This window comes from Scomber japonicus, chromosome 13 (assembly GCF_027409825.1).
Source record: "Scomber japonicus isolate fScoJap1 chromosome 13, fScoJap1.pri, whole genome shotgun sequence".
Taxonomy (NCBI): domain Eukaryota; kingdom Metazoa; phylum Chordata; class Actinopteri; order Scombriformes; family Scombridae; genus Scomber; species Scomber japonicus.
In genome coordinates this window covers 19,514,765-19,529,973 of record NC_070590.1, presented here as the reverse complement: position 1 = coordinate 19,529,973, position 15,209 = coordinate 19,514,765, and the positions used below count along the sequence as shown (strand labels likewise).

Sequence of the window (15,209 nt, the reverse complement as noted above, 5' to 3'; positions counted from 1 at the left end):
GAACGTGCAGTAAACGTCACAGTTTACAGGCTTCTGTCAACTGCTTTAAGGCTCGTGGTGAGAAAGTCCTCTTACTGCCCTCTGCTGGTCACATTCAGACCTGGAGGCAAAAAAAAGGACATTAAGAGTTAAATAAAAATCCACACAGCTGGGTCACATTAGTCTCAGATCCAGTTAGAGCCTTTTTCAGCTGTCATATAGCACTCTGAAATGTGAGGCTTCAAAGCATTAAAGTCACCTGTTCTCAAATGTTACACCTGTCAAAAGGCCTGCAAAATGTGTGTTGGAAGAAGTATTTATACTCTAAAATGAGAGGACATAAGAAGAATCAGCAAAATGTTAAAAGCATAAAAAGTACATGTAATACATTTGCAGATTGGCAGGTGTTCAGTAGTTAGTGTCATAATATTATTATGTTATTTATATTATATCTGATATAGTAACATGGAATGGAAATCATTTAAATCTATAAAATTGCATCATCATTTATGCCATATAAATAGTAGGTTTGGTTTGCAATTAAATATCTGAATCTGTACCATCTGCAGCAGCTGTGAAATAAATGTAAAAAGTATAATATCTCACTCTGAAATGTAGACGAAGAAGTAGAATAATACAATAACATGATATTGAAATACTAAAGTGAATATGTATAAATATGTAGTGTGAATGAAGTGTATCACTGTATTTAACATAGTACACACAGATTAAAATGATATCGATGTTGAAATCATGTTGAAGTTGAAGATAACCCTCAGTGACATGATGGATGAAAAAGCTCTCTCATTTATTTCAGCCAAAATAAAACTAATTCTTCATCAAGTGTTTACATTATTTTGTCAACCTCCTCTGCTGGTTATGACATTACACTCAATAAAGAGTGATCATTTCATTTCTAGATAAAACAAAAAACAAAAACACACAACTCTCCATCTCTCTTTACAGAGAGTATATATCATGGCAGTAGCTTGTAGCCGAGGCTTTAACTCTTTATTGGGCAAATAATTATATTTGGTAACTTCTGTAAATATCCCAAAATATCCTTCCTTCTTTCCTGCCTTCCTTCCTCCTTTCTTTCCTTCCTTCCTTCCTTCCTTCCTTCCTTCCTTCCTTCCTTCCTTCCTTCCTTCCTTCCTTCCTTCCTTCCCTTCCTTCTTTCCTCCCTTCCTTACTCCCTTCCTTTCAATGAGTGTCCTATAAAGGGTTAAGAAGGAAGGAAGGAAGGTAGGGGGGAGAAAGAGAGAAGGAGGGAGGGAGGAAGGGAAGAAAGAAGGAAGGAAGGGAGAAGAAAGGGGGATGGAGGAAGGAAAGAAGGAAGGGAGGAGAGAAGGAGGGAGCGAGGAAGAACAGATGGAAGTAAGGAAAGGAAGGAAGGAAGGACGGAGGAAGGAAAGAAGGAAGGGAGGAGAGAAGGAGGGAAGGAGGAAGGACAGATGGAAGGAAGGAAAGGAAGGAAGGACGGAGGAAATAAGGAACGAGGGAGGGAGAAAGGAAAAGAGGAAGGGAAGAAAAAAGGCAGGGAGGAAGGAAAGGAAGGAAGGAAGGAAGGAAGGAAGGAAGGATATTTTGGGATATTTACAGAAGTTACCAAATATGATTATTTGCCCAATAAAGGGTTAAGAGGCTTTACTGCAATGAAAGTAATTGCAGGTTGTAATATTATGTTCATCTCATAGCATCATGCTGGAACCTATTCAGAACAATCATTCATTTTCACGCAATCAATTATTCATGAAAAATTAATTGACATTTGGCACTGGGAAAAATGAATGTTATTTTTCTCTTATTAGTAATCCACCAGCAGGGGCAATAATGGCTGCTCCCTCTACCCGCTGCTGTCCGCTTTTACTGGGCATAAAACGTCTAATGTAGGTCAGGCATCCATCAGCGACCATTACTAGAACTAGACCAACCTCGACATGCAGGGCCAGTAAACATACTGAACACAAGCACGTAATAGTTTCATTTAAATGTAGAAGGGTTTCCTCTAGGGTTAATATTACAAAGAAGATGAAGGAAAACAAATGAATTGGTGCCAATCAAATCAAAGCACTCGTCTCTAAATGAGTGAGATGCAGTTTAGTGTTAAAACCAGCTTTTTACACAGGGACTCCGGGGCATCATTCAGTAGCCTCCATCAGTGGAAACTCTGGTTCTAAGTGGGTGGTTGTACAAACTGCCCCCCCCCCCTCCCTCCTCCCTCTCTCCTGCAGGCGTCTCATCCTGTTTACTCCTGTTAAGTCTTAGAGTGTCTATCTGTCTTGGCTCAAACCACAAAAAACTGTAAATAAAAAGATTAACTTCTGTCTCCATGTGTAACTGTGATGTCACAGGAAGGATGAGTAGAGGGTTTATGTAAATGCAGCAGGACGCATGTTTGATCACTTCCCCTTCTGTGTGAGTGTGTCATGTTTTATCATCCAGACATCTTTCTGAACAGGTCCGGTGTGAGTCAGAGCTCCTTTTATTTATTTCCAAATAGGCCACTAGAGGACATTATTGCAAAGAACATTGTAGAAATCACAACCACCTTTGGCATACACTCACTGATAATGGAGTGGAAATGGAAATTAATTTCTCTACTAACAGGGATGAAAATGAGCTCAGGCTCACTTGCAGGGAGACAGTAAGAGTTTGTGTATGAAGAAGCAGCTAAATGTTTGCTTTCTGTCACCACTTCCCTTCTTGCGCCCCAAGGTTCCTCTAGGCTGGCAGGACAGAGCTCTCCCTCTCAACTCCCCAGGATAGCTCAGCACGAGCGTTTCATGAAGCTTTTTTATTTTTTCTCCATTTCCTCATATGAAGGAGCTGGAGTAACCATGACAACCTGGCATTATAGGCTACAGGACAGAGCTGAGGAGGTTGAAACTGAGCTCCGCTTGAAGAGGAGAAGTTATCGATCAAGCGCTGTCACACACACAATCATGACATCTTTCTTTTCATTGAAGAGCAGAAAAATCCTCTGACTTTCTGATGGATCTGAATACATGAAACACTGTACCGTACTGCTGATAGGATACTCATGTTAAGCTGGAAAAAGTGTTTTAAATGTCAAAAACTTCAAAACCATGACTTCCAGTGTGCCAGATTATAATTTATGACAGAACCAGAACCAAAATATAGAGCTCATATGAGATCATGATGTCTATATGTTGATATATGTTAGAATGACACAACTAACTGAGAAACATCTGTATCTCTGTTTGCAGGCATTCACAGAAAATAATGATGTTTGACTTTTGTAACATTTAGTGAGCGTGTTTATGTGTATTCATTTGCTGGTTATGATCACACGTTATGTGTCGAGCCTTATATTGGTTTCAGAAACCAGTATTAGCCCTTGTTCCCATTTCTGAAAAACCTGGATATGCTACCTGAAGTGCTCCGATAGGAACACCTGATCCACATTTCTCATCATTCTTTGTCGGTAGAGAAATAAGCATCTGATACGTTGAATAATCAAGACGCAACAGAGATGATGAGAAACTTGGACACTGTTAGAACCAGGTTGACAGGGACTGGTGTGTATTGGTGTGCATGTAAAGTTACTACGTGAATTAAAAGCAAAAACAAATTGAGAGCCGGCAAAGAAAAGAGCTGCATTTCAATTGTTTCTCTGTTCCACGTATGGATGTATTTTAGAGTCACAAAAAGGGGAACATTAGGATGGTGAATAATTAATATATCATTATTATTATTATTATTATTATTATGATGATGATCAAAACACTGACATAAACCGTGCTCAATAATTATGTGATTTGAACTTTTTTAACTATTTAACAATATGTCCTACAATTTCATGAGAATACTAATGCCTAATTATTTGTTCACATTTTAGTGTAGCCCTTTCACATCTGAAGTGTCTGATTGAACTTTATATTACAAATTCTTACATATAAATGCTGATGTATTTGATATCAATATTTACATATATCAACATTTATACATAAATGATCACAACAGACAAATATTTTCCAATTAATGCAATGTTCTTCTTCTTTAAGCTCATTTACCTATATATCATCATGATGAACTGGCTGACTACATACAAAAAACTGTCTTCATACATTTGTAGAATCAGCATGAATGTTTAATGTGTGACTACTGCTTTTGTTTTTTGAGTTCATCAAAGGCTTCAGCTGCAGCTCAGGTGCTCTCAGCTGAATCTTTAACAGAGTAAGAAACCTGCAGGGACAGAGCCAGAGCTGTATTTAACCCACTGAGGTTAAGTCGTTTTCCCAGAGCGGCTGAACTGTTCCACTTCCTCACTCTCTCTCTCTCTTTCTCTCTGCTGGTCTGCAGGAAGTGGCTCTTATTGCACATTTTCAAAGAACATATTCTTTGAAGTCTCAGCGGAGTATTCTCACAGTTAAAAGCTCTCAGCGGGCTTCATCGTTATGTCTGTATGTCCTCCATTTACATTCTTTACCTGCTTTTTTTCTCTTTTCATTGTCAGGGGGGCACTGGAGCATATCCCAGGATACACTGGGCTGAAGCTAGGGAGACATCTTGGAGACAGGCTGCCATCAGTCCATCAATGAGTCTCGCATCTACATTGAGCTGCAGAAAGAACATGCACTTTGGACACAGAAAAGTCCAAAAACTCAACATGATAACATCTTTGAATGGGGATTTTTAAAAAATACAAGATGCAGAAAGGAAGTGTTGTGCAAAGACACAGAACGTGGGGGAAAAAAGGGTGAATTTTCCAACCAATAACAGGTGCTGTTTCACTCCCATTTTCACAGTTTTTAAATACAACAAACTCACACAAGCAATTCACAGGCAGAATACCTTTAGCCATGAATGTAACTGAGGCATAAACTGAAATCTAGGGCTGGTGCATGGCCAGATGTTGAACAAAAACAAATCCCAATTACATCCCCCGCCCCTCCACCCCCCCCAACATCCACCCACCCCACCTCTGCTATAAAAAAACAACAACAACAAAAAAAACACGACAGCCGGGGCAGGAACAAGCACTGGAACAAGAGATGAATCAGGGACAAATTATTCAGGACACAGTCACGGGGGATGGAGAGCTCGAGAGGAGAGGAAGAACTTGACCTTCTCTGAATATTCATGAAAGACAAGAGAGAGAAGGGAAATAAAAAGAGATGTAAGCCTTTCTGAGACCTGAAACCTTTTGTGGTAGTCTAATAATGGCAGGCAGCTTTTGATTCAGTGCAAAAACAAATATATGAAGCAGGAGTAACATCAGCATACCTTGGCTGTCTGCCAGCCGGCTGCAAGGATCAATAGCCATTAACACCATCATGCATGCAGTCAGAGGACAGCAGGGATCTGTGGCTCTGCAGAGTATTTCATCATGATGGGAGGTGGATTGGAGCTTTAGTTCTCCTCGTGTGTTTTCATCGCTGCTGAGAGCGATGCTTTCTGACTGACAATGTCATCAGTGTGCCGTGTATGTAAACACATCCAGCAAGCCGGCCCTGGAGAATCTAGGTCATTTTCTGGCTGGGATGAGACGAGTGGAGCAGTCTGGAGACACGCCGAGCTGCAAATGTGTGGCGTGTTCATGTGTCAGAAGCCAGGCTGTAATACACACACACACACGCACACGCACACACACGCACACCTCTCTTATCTGCTTCATGAATCAAGTGAACATGCCTCCAGTGGTGATGAAATCCTCAAAGAAACACAGGTAGTGAAGCGGAGGGGAGGAGGAGGCAGAGGAGGAGGAGGGAGTGGTGAACGCTTGTAATTTCTTGCTCCAGTTCTCTTTGCTTTAGCACTGAGGACACGTTGTTCATTAAAAATCCAAACCCTCAGTCTTCAGGAAACACAAATCCCTGCGTCATGCAATATTGACATTGGCTCGGCATAAACACCAAGAAAACAATGCAACCATGTGGCAGGAATTACTCTCTGGATCTAGAACATCATGTGCTGCAGAGACTGTGGATATGTCGAGGATGATTTTTTTATCTTCCATCTTTTTTTTTTGAGAGAGAGAGAGATTGTGTCATTTCAAATCTGTCCTGAAAGTGCTCTGCAATCTGATTCAGATAAGTCAAAAATGAATTCTTTTGAGGGGCATTAAGTGCCAAATCCATTTAAAAATCAGTTATTGCTTTTTGATTTTTTTTTTTTTTTTTTTTAAATCAGCAGAGAGCAATTGTAAAGACTCAGGCTGTCTGGTTTGGCGGATGAAGGGAAAATGAGAAACAGGTCAAATAATCACACAGGAATACTTCTTCACACTGATGCAAAAATCATATAAAAATACAATATTGATAATAAAGCAGCCCTGCATTCATTTACAAATCTGAAATATTAAAAGGGAGTGTAAACATTATGGCAAAATCTAACCACCGATAAATTTACATCATCCTAGTAAAGCTCTATATGATCTACTATCACCCATCTTTAATGATATTTTATTGTACATTTATCATGTCACTCTCAGTATAAGAGTATGTAGTCATAAATCTTAGCCAATGTAAGTTATCTTCTAATAAACGACATAGAAATGAAGGCAGGCAGCATATTTTCAGTCCCTTGACAGCCTAACATGGAGCACTGCTCTGTATCATCGTCTCCAGGTGTTCTGATTTATCTACAGCATCACTCCACCCTCTCTTCTGATTCTCACTAATGCCTCCAGATCCAGGTGATACCTAAGGTGCAGGTTTATTCTCAGTGAAATAGCCAGAGAGAGAGAAAGAGAGAGAGAAAGAGAGACGACAATCAATTCCTCGCCTTTTGTCGTCTTTTGTCATGTATGCCAGTGGCTCACATTTTGGCTCTTCTGTTCACTCTGGTTCATTCTGGGACTTTCCATTCATTAAAAGGATTACACACTCCCTGTTTTAAAGTTCAGAAGAATGATGCAAACTGTTCCATCAAAATGCAACCAAAAAAAAAAAGTTATTAACAGCTCAAAACAATGTGACAAAGCATCACAAATAACTAAAAACAACCAGAAATGCCTGTAAAAAAAAAAGATAGAAGACACTGCATAAGACAAAATACAAAATTTACACTCTGGTAAAAAATAATGATAAAAACAAGAATACAACATGTAATAACTCAAAATGTTAGAAATAAAAAGGGCAATATGATGAGCCCTGTAAGGTAACCTCTTATAACAGCGGTCTTCCTATAGCTGAGATTGTTTTGCTATGAGCACGACAGGCCCACACATTAAAATTCAAAATCAGAGGCACCACTGCAGAGCCTAATTAAGAGGATATAATGAGAATATAATGAGGATCTAAAGCTCCAGACCAAACTCACCTGATGATTACACAAACCTTTTGTTCCTGGTAACAGCATGAACCAAACGTCTCGGACACCATATGCTGCTATTAAGGTTTTAATCGCCCAGGAGCAGGTGGGCAGATTGCGGGTGACATTACCGTCTGTCATGACGCCAGGAGGAGAGGTGACAGAAGTAGAAGCACCAGTTTCCAGTTAACACCGGTCTGCAGCGTAACATTTACACCACTAGCAGCAGTTTTCTATAGCTGACATGTCAACTTATTTACTTTTTCTGACAGTAATTAATTCCATTTTACACTTTTCTATCAAAAATTGAATCCTGGAAGTATAGAATCAGAGTCAGAATATATATATATATAACCATGCAGTATAATCTGTTAATAACAAGTAAGGAAAAGTGGCCGTTCCCTACAGACAGACTAATCTGAGATAGAGATTAATCTTGCATTTCACCTCTGAGGCTCATTTATTACACTGAAGTTTACAAAACAAAGACAAATAGAGCCAATTTCTCTCTCACAGCTGATTAAGGACCACACATCTTGCACTGGAGACAAAGAGTGTCATTCCAATCATCCACCATGACCGCCTAATCCAATTAACTCAACTGCTGTATGTACAGCAAATTCACACCAACCAGTCTACCATCTATCCATCGTAAAGGCAGAAACACAACAAATCACCTTCTACTCTGTGAACTTCAACATGGATGCAGAAAATGAAGGGCACATTAGGATAAACCACAAAGGGGCTTTACACGAGTTAACTTCAGCTGTTGAGGATGGTCCTGAAATCTGCTGCAGTCAGTAACGACGACAACATTTCATTACTTTCAAAATCATGTTTATTAAATTTAGAAAACACCATTTTGTTAACAGTTTCTTAGCAATAGCAGGAAAGAACTGAAACTGTAAGAGAGACGTTGATGGGGCCTGGGCCAACCCCTGAGTTTAAAAACCAGCTGTGTTTTGTCCCTACACTTCTGCTCTCTGGTGGGGGTGGGGGGGTCACCTGCAACTAACATGGCATAGACTAGAAGAGGGAGAGTCAGTGTGGTAGTCTCAAAGTAGAATGCCTAAAGAAACGAGACATAAGAAAACTTTTGTCGACATCAGGTAGAAAAGTTGATTTGCAAAGTCACTTTTCAAGTCAAGGTATTTCCTGCCAAAATATACCGAGTATGCAACATTAACGTGTAATTAGGTTGCCAAACCGGATCGGTATGTAAGTTTAATCACTTAAGGGAGGGGGTTTCTGCACAGCTTTAGGGGAGGTGGGCTTGGGGATACTTGGGGATGCAGTACAGATGTAGTCCAAAGAGGAAGTGCAAACAATGTCTAGAAGGTTGTGTTTGTTGAGGGGGTTGGGTGGGTGGGAGGGTTTACGGGGGTACGAGCAAAACAGGGGCTCCCCCCCCTTTGCTCATCAAGGTGCTGAGAGGGGTGACTCTCTGGAGGGCGAGCCCGAAATATCCTCAGGGGGGAAAACTGTGAGTGTGCAGGCTCGGATGCCACCCAGCGACTCGGGTAAGTCAAACACTTTGTGCCATTCGTCTTTCTCGGGGTCGTATTTCTGTACTATTTCCACCATGCAGCGATTGTTCCACGAGTACCCGCCGACCACGTAGATCTTATTCTCAAACACGGCCACGCCCACGTCGCTCTGGCCGCGTAACATGGCGGCAATAGGTGTCCATAAGTCGAGGGCGGGGGAGTAGTATTCGCAGCTCAGCACATCGTCGTAGTCGCTGGTGCCTCGGAAGTGATTTCCCCCGATCACGTAGAGGCGGTCGCCCACCGTGCACATGCAGTGGAGGCCGCGCACTGTGGTCATGGGTGCTTTCTGAGTCCATTTATCTGCATCTGGGTCAAAGCACATCAGCTCCTTTTGAAAAGTGTCATGAGTGATTCCCCCTGCAGCAGGAACAAAAAAAAAAAAGGGGGAAAAAAAGAGAGCACTAATTAGTCCTGACACTGATCATTTGGAAGAGGAAAACAGTTTTGTAGACTTGTCAATCAGACTGATCACTGACTGATTTATCCACGTCAACCTACATTTTCATGTATCTAGGCCAAGCCACAACACAGGAAATGGTCACAGTTGCTTCAATAACGTCATAAAGAACAAGAATCAGAATCAAGTTTGCACATCTCCCCTTACCTCCATCCCACATTATCAAAGCTTGAATCAAACTTGACAACCGATAAACAGGATAAACCCTCATTTTACAAGTTGGACTTTCTGTAATGTGAAATAATGCTGATGATGGGCACTCACTACAAAAAGGAACAATATTACAAAATGCTCATATACATAACGACAAACAGACTGTAAACGCCAGGACACAAAAAGCTGAGGGAAAGTGGGGAGGGAAAAAAAAAAAAAAAAACAGGACATGTCTACAGGGAAGGCTTAAAATAAAGAGGAACACAATCCCAGCATGCATTTGGGTGGAAGCAAGCCCATCCCTCCCCCCCTAGGCAGAGTGACTAGGAGCAAATGCAGTGAAGATTTGCAGCGCATGCCGAATACAGGCTGAATCCCTCTTTTGCTGCTGCCCAGTGATCGTGCGCTCGCTTTATTGTTGAGGCCTAAGCTGTCTATTCAGCTGCCGTGACTCAGATCTGTGATGCTGCACCTCCTTTAACTGATCACATCCAAAGATAGGCTGACTATCCATTTTCTTTATCCAAGTAGTCCACGGGGCAAATCTGCTATTAAAACACTGACAAGCAAACAGTGCTGGAGTCGACGTAAAGTCCTTATAATTCCTCTCGAGAGGCCCCGCTGCTATTGGATTCAGATCAACGGCTTTGGCCTTTCCCTGATGATGTCTGATCAGTATCCCGGGATCCTAATGTCTAATAAGTGCCATTAGTGAGACATTCAGAGAGACAGGTTAAAAGCTTTTGCCCTTCATAGACAGCAAAAGACAGATCGCCCGGGTTATTCTTTGTGTTTTCTGCTGCGTATGCCCTCAGATTACGATATAAACACATTCCTCTTTCAGTCTGAGTCCCCTTGTGAGGCCAGTGACCTGCTTGGCGGACTGAATCAGTGCCGGGACAAGTGGGACCCAGAGAGAAGATGGAGAGAAGACACAGAGGTGAGGCTGAAAAAAAGGGGGGCTTAGCAGGTTCTAAAAATACCCCACAATGATTAAGAGTGTCCAGATTTATGCTCCTAACAATCTGTGCTTGTCTCTGGACCAACAAAAATACAGCAAAATCCCTCAAGGATGCTAAAGAAAAGAAAAAAACAAAACAACAGGCAACCAGTTAGAAGTGATTTGTTTTCTCATAGGACAGCTACAACATCTGGATCCACATTAACATATAACTCTGTATGGATTGTGAGAGTAAATTACATTTCGGGAGCAACTTTAAATCGTTCCAGTTTAAACCCCACAGTGTTTTTCCATTTACATATGATACAATATATTCATTAACCTGTGCTCCTCCACTGAGCATTACTGTACCCTTCAAGTCAAATGGTTTATTTTGACATTTCAATCTGGAAAAATGACATACGTGAGGTCTTGCAATCAAACAGACCCCATTATTTGCAAAAGCAGCAATTATGTCAATACCTCTATGTATGTATATATATGTATATATATATATATATCACAGTAAATTGCACAACTGCCGTAAAAGTTAGGTGTATATATATATATATATATATATATATATAAAAATCTCACTGATGAAAAAAACTGAATTTATTACCAATAACTGCAAAATAATAACAAAAACTGTGCTCTGTGAAGCCTCAGCAGTCACAGGGGCTAAGGCTAAATTACTCAGAGATCACTGTGCTCCGGCAGCAGAGGTCTCGGTAAATAACTGAAAAATGGTCTGAATTGTAAGACCGCAGGATCTTCACACAGATCTTAATCTCTCAGATAAGACTGTAGTCCAGAGGCGGTGTGGCTGGCTCTACGCTGGTTCAGTAGTCATGTCCTAACTCTGCCACACCACTTGAGCTGTGATGGTCTGTGGGCTGAGTGCATTTGTCAGGTTCATCCGGCTGACAGAATACCTTCAGACAGCGCAGCAGCACAGCCGGAGAATGTGACCTGATCCGCTGTGACACACGGACACAGAACTGCACTTCAGCATGGGTCACCTTGCACAGTGGGACTTGCAAACCCTTCCCCCCATACCGTGGGTGCTACAGGGCCTTAGCGAGACAAAATTCCTCTAATTGGAAAAGCTTATTTACCTGCATGTTTTCCATGAAAAGCACGGCAATCTCCAGCTCAGTGAAATGTGAGCCCATTATAATCTGCTTGGGTATCGGCTGTGTTGTAACCTGCATTCACAGAACTGCTTGACCAGCTCAATCCTGTTACACACAGATGCTCGTTTCTGCACACATGTAGTTTCAGCTGCTGCAGGTTTAAAGCGTGACATTGTGTCACAGCTTGGCCAGCTGTTAAAATGGTGATATCTCCCTGGCTGTTGGCTTGCTATTGAGTGCATCACTGAAACATGAAACCCGACAAAAAACGAAGCCATTAGATTATCATAAGGGTGAGCAATAAATACTGTGCACTGCAGAGTGCAGCCTGAGGCTAAAATCAGTGAAAAGCAGCTGGCTACCACCAGATAAGCTCAGCCCGTGACTACTATGTTATTCATCATTTCAGTTTATTTATTTTAAAAAGTGTAAATGTGGCTTTCATCGACGCTCCACTGTAATATTAAGCTTGCCAAATCATGTGGTTTGTGTGGTCCCAAATATGCAGCAGTTCTTGTTCTTGCCAAGTGCAATATTTACTAATTAGAAACATGTTCTCAAAAATCAGTGTTTAAATAATCAATGATAATAATCATGTATGCAGGTATTTTTTTCCCTGTATTGCCTTTTTCCAGCACAGTTAGCTCATATGAAGTGAAATTAAAAGAGCTACATGCACCGTTAACTTTTTCACATGCATGCACACAGTGACAAATCTTCCTGCAGCACGCCAATTATAAAAAAGGGACAAATCTTCAGGGCGAGACCAAAGAACAAGTAAATACTTTTACGGCAGTTGTGAAATTTACTGTGAGGAGCTGGGAAAAAATAAAAAAATAATAATAAAAAAAATATATATATATATGAAAGATAACCAAAAAAATGTTTGGAAGCAAAAGATTTTCAGGAATAGTGAGATTTGTGGATTAGAAAATTAAATTACTCACTGGTTGTGTGCACAGTCATTAAAATTGTGCATGGAATAACACGGCAGATCAGCACCTTAAATCATAAATAGGCATCACACTTTTGGGGTTTTCAATATTTTATTTTTAGTTGCCAAAAGCTTTCTGACTTGTATTTGTAAGTACGGCATGTGACTAATGCAAAGAAGTTAATGTTTGTTCATTCACTGAGGCTAAAGAGACATCTCAAATACCAATATACCATCTCTTTAAATATAGAGAGTCATGTGCAGGGGTTGACATTCTGACATTGTTACATGCAACTGATTGACTTGTCACACAGCTGGTGTTTATTTCTGTTGGTGCTGTGTGTTCACAGATTTTTACTTCAACTAGTTACGCTAGTTTAATTTCTAAATGAATATAATGTGACCAAAGCAGCGTACATGTGTTTAGAGATAACTTTGTCATGTAACTGTTACTCAGTGATGAAATTCAGCGTACAATGACAATAAACTCCCCTTCTCTCTTTAGTTTTTTTTTTACTTTCCAACCTCTGTGATGCCAAAAAATATATACAGAAAAAAACCTACGCTGCTGGAAACCTTTTATGAATAATGTTTATGCTCATGTGTTGCGTTGTTGAACGATGACGGTACCCACAGCCAGGAGGGATTAACACTGGCTCTTCTGTGTTACACCTCCTACACAGGCTTCATTCCTCTACTCTGCTCCATCTTTCCCAATGCCCCCCCCTCCCTTTGTAGCATCGCTCTGGATTTGTCACACTGGGAAACTAGGGCTCATCTCCATAACACGGGATTTGTTTTCAATCCTATGAAGTGAACAAGTGCTGAAATGACACCTTAAGAGTGAATATTGACAGCCCAAAGGCCCCACCTCAGTGTCCACCCTGTGCCCTGAACACTGACCTCTCACAGACCTGAACTAAATTCACCTGCGTGCTTAGCATAGTTGAATCAGTGTGTGAGGGCTCTGAATCAGGAATTCACATGATTTATAAAATAGTTGAAAAACACTCTTTCTGAATGTCTGACAAGTATCTAACAATCTAAACTGGCACACTTCATCCAACCAAATGCAGCAGAAGCTTTTGTTTAGTGACATCAAGTAAAATTTTGATGACAACTTTTCAGTTTGGATATTTCCACTGAATGTGAACGAAACACAGCGATGACATTCATGATGATACGTGCAGCAGAGCGTGGCAGAAAGGTATCAAGCGAGGTAACTATGGAGTACATGTTATAACCTTGAATGTTATTAGATATAATCAGCTGTTTGCTGCTATGAAATACTCGGGAAGAAAGGAAATTGGAAATCACACAGCAATTATGACTGCGAGACATGAAATCTATTTTTAAACTGGCTACACAGTCGTACATTAAAAGGGGCTCTCGAAACATATCCCTCGTTATTTGGGCCAATTGAAAATGAACTTACTTACCTGAAATATACATATAACCGCCATACACTGTCCCAGCATGGCCATAATGTGGCTCATTCATTTTTGCAACATATGTCCATTCATTTGTCCTTGGGTTGTAGCACTCCACAGTAGCTTTAAGAAAAAGATGAAAGGGAGAAAAAAAAAAAAAAGAACAAATTAATAGAAAGTAGGTCAAGACACAACTAAGGAGGACAAACAGCAGCAAATGAGGCCTTAGAGGGTCTCAGCGTGGGAGCTAAAACATGGATTTAAATACAGAGTACACATCCCCACAACCCCACCAGCACTGACTGCACAAGAAACAGGGAGATTGTTAGATTTTAAGATTCTTTATCTTAAAGTCCCTGGGGTTGGTTTCACTAAGTCTGTGAGGACTCGGAATACGGACACTGGGATTCAGGAAGGGTGCTCAAAAAAAGGTGAGTAATTGGTGGCTTGGAAATCAGGGTCCATGAACATGTGTGCGAGTTGTGATTGGGCGCGAGCCTAGACTCCAAGAACTTTACCTCGAGGAAGATGCAATCTGCGATAATTAGAGATTAGAGACGTAAAGAGTTTATGCTTTGAGCTTTTTAGTATCTGTATCAAACACTCTGCTCAACAACGACCATCAAAGTGACCTTGAGCAGCGCACGTAATCTCGCACCCGCTCGGTGGAAGAAGAACAAATGTATCAGAAGACGACAGTTGTACTGAGCACATCTAAACTGCAGAGCAGGGTCAGAAACTGAAGTGTGAATGATCTCTAAATGTTGCTGATTTAACTACAGAGGCCACAGACCAATATCCTAAGTGCTTTCATTTAACAAGTACACTGATTAAAATTGAACAACAGCTTACTTACTCTTTTCTGTGGTCAGCTGAAAAAGGCTTCATTCCCATATAATGAACTTCTCTCCCTGCAGGCTAGGGGTCACACTAGTAGCTGTTGACATCCTTTAATAGTTATTATGAAACATGCAGTCCCAAACATGGCGTCAGGACCCAGTAATCAGACCCCCCCAAAAAAAAGAGACTGTAAATGATCTGTGGAGTCTGATTGGTTCCAGTAATCTCAGAGGATTAACAGGATAGCAAAAAGAAAATCTGTAATACCAAATTCAGCGGCTTTGTTTGAAAAGGCGGCAAACGACCCAGAGATCCTTACTGACGTGAAACATTTTGCTTCTGTATAACAGCTCATTAGAAGAGCCTATTCGAGCCTAAAAGACCATTAAAAACAACTTAACACTTTCTGATGTGCAGCTTCCATTTACATTAAAAAGTTCACGCTGCAATTCTGAATATCATTTACAGTCTTGAATAACGTGACAGGGATGGGATTTTTTTTTCTCTCATTA

At 40.8% G+C, this 15,209-nt stretch overlaps 1 protein-coding gene across 3 annotated transcripts in view; it reads right to left on the bottom strand.

Annotated features, from left to right (window-relative positions):
* Positions 1–8,036: 8,036 nt before the first annotated feature.
* Positions 8,037–15,209, bottom strand: part of klhl13 (kelch-like family member 13) — a 35,889-nt gene continuing 28,716 nt past the window's right edge. For all 3 annotated transcript variants that reach the window (XM_053331871.1, XM_053331870.1, XM_053331872.1), the window contains 2 exons: positions 13,867–13,980; positions 8,037–9,164 (listed from right to left, as the gene is read on the bottom strand). In XM_053331871.1, the coding sequence (XP_053187846.1) occupies positions 8,677–9,164; positions 13,867–13,980 (602 nt within the window). In that variant the 3' untranslated portion in view covers positions 8,037–8,676. The remainder of the gene's footprint in view (positions 9,165–13,866; positions 13,981–15,209) is intronic.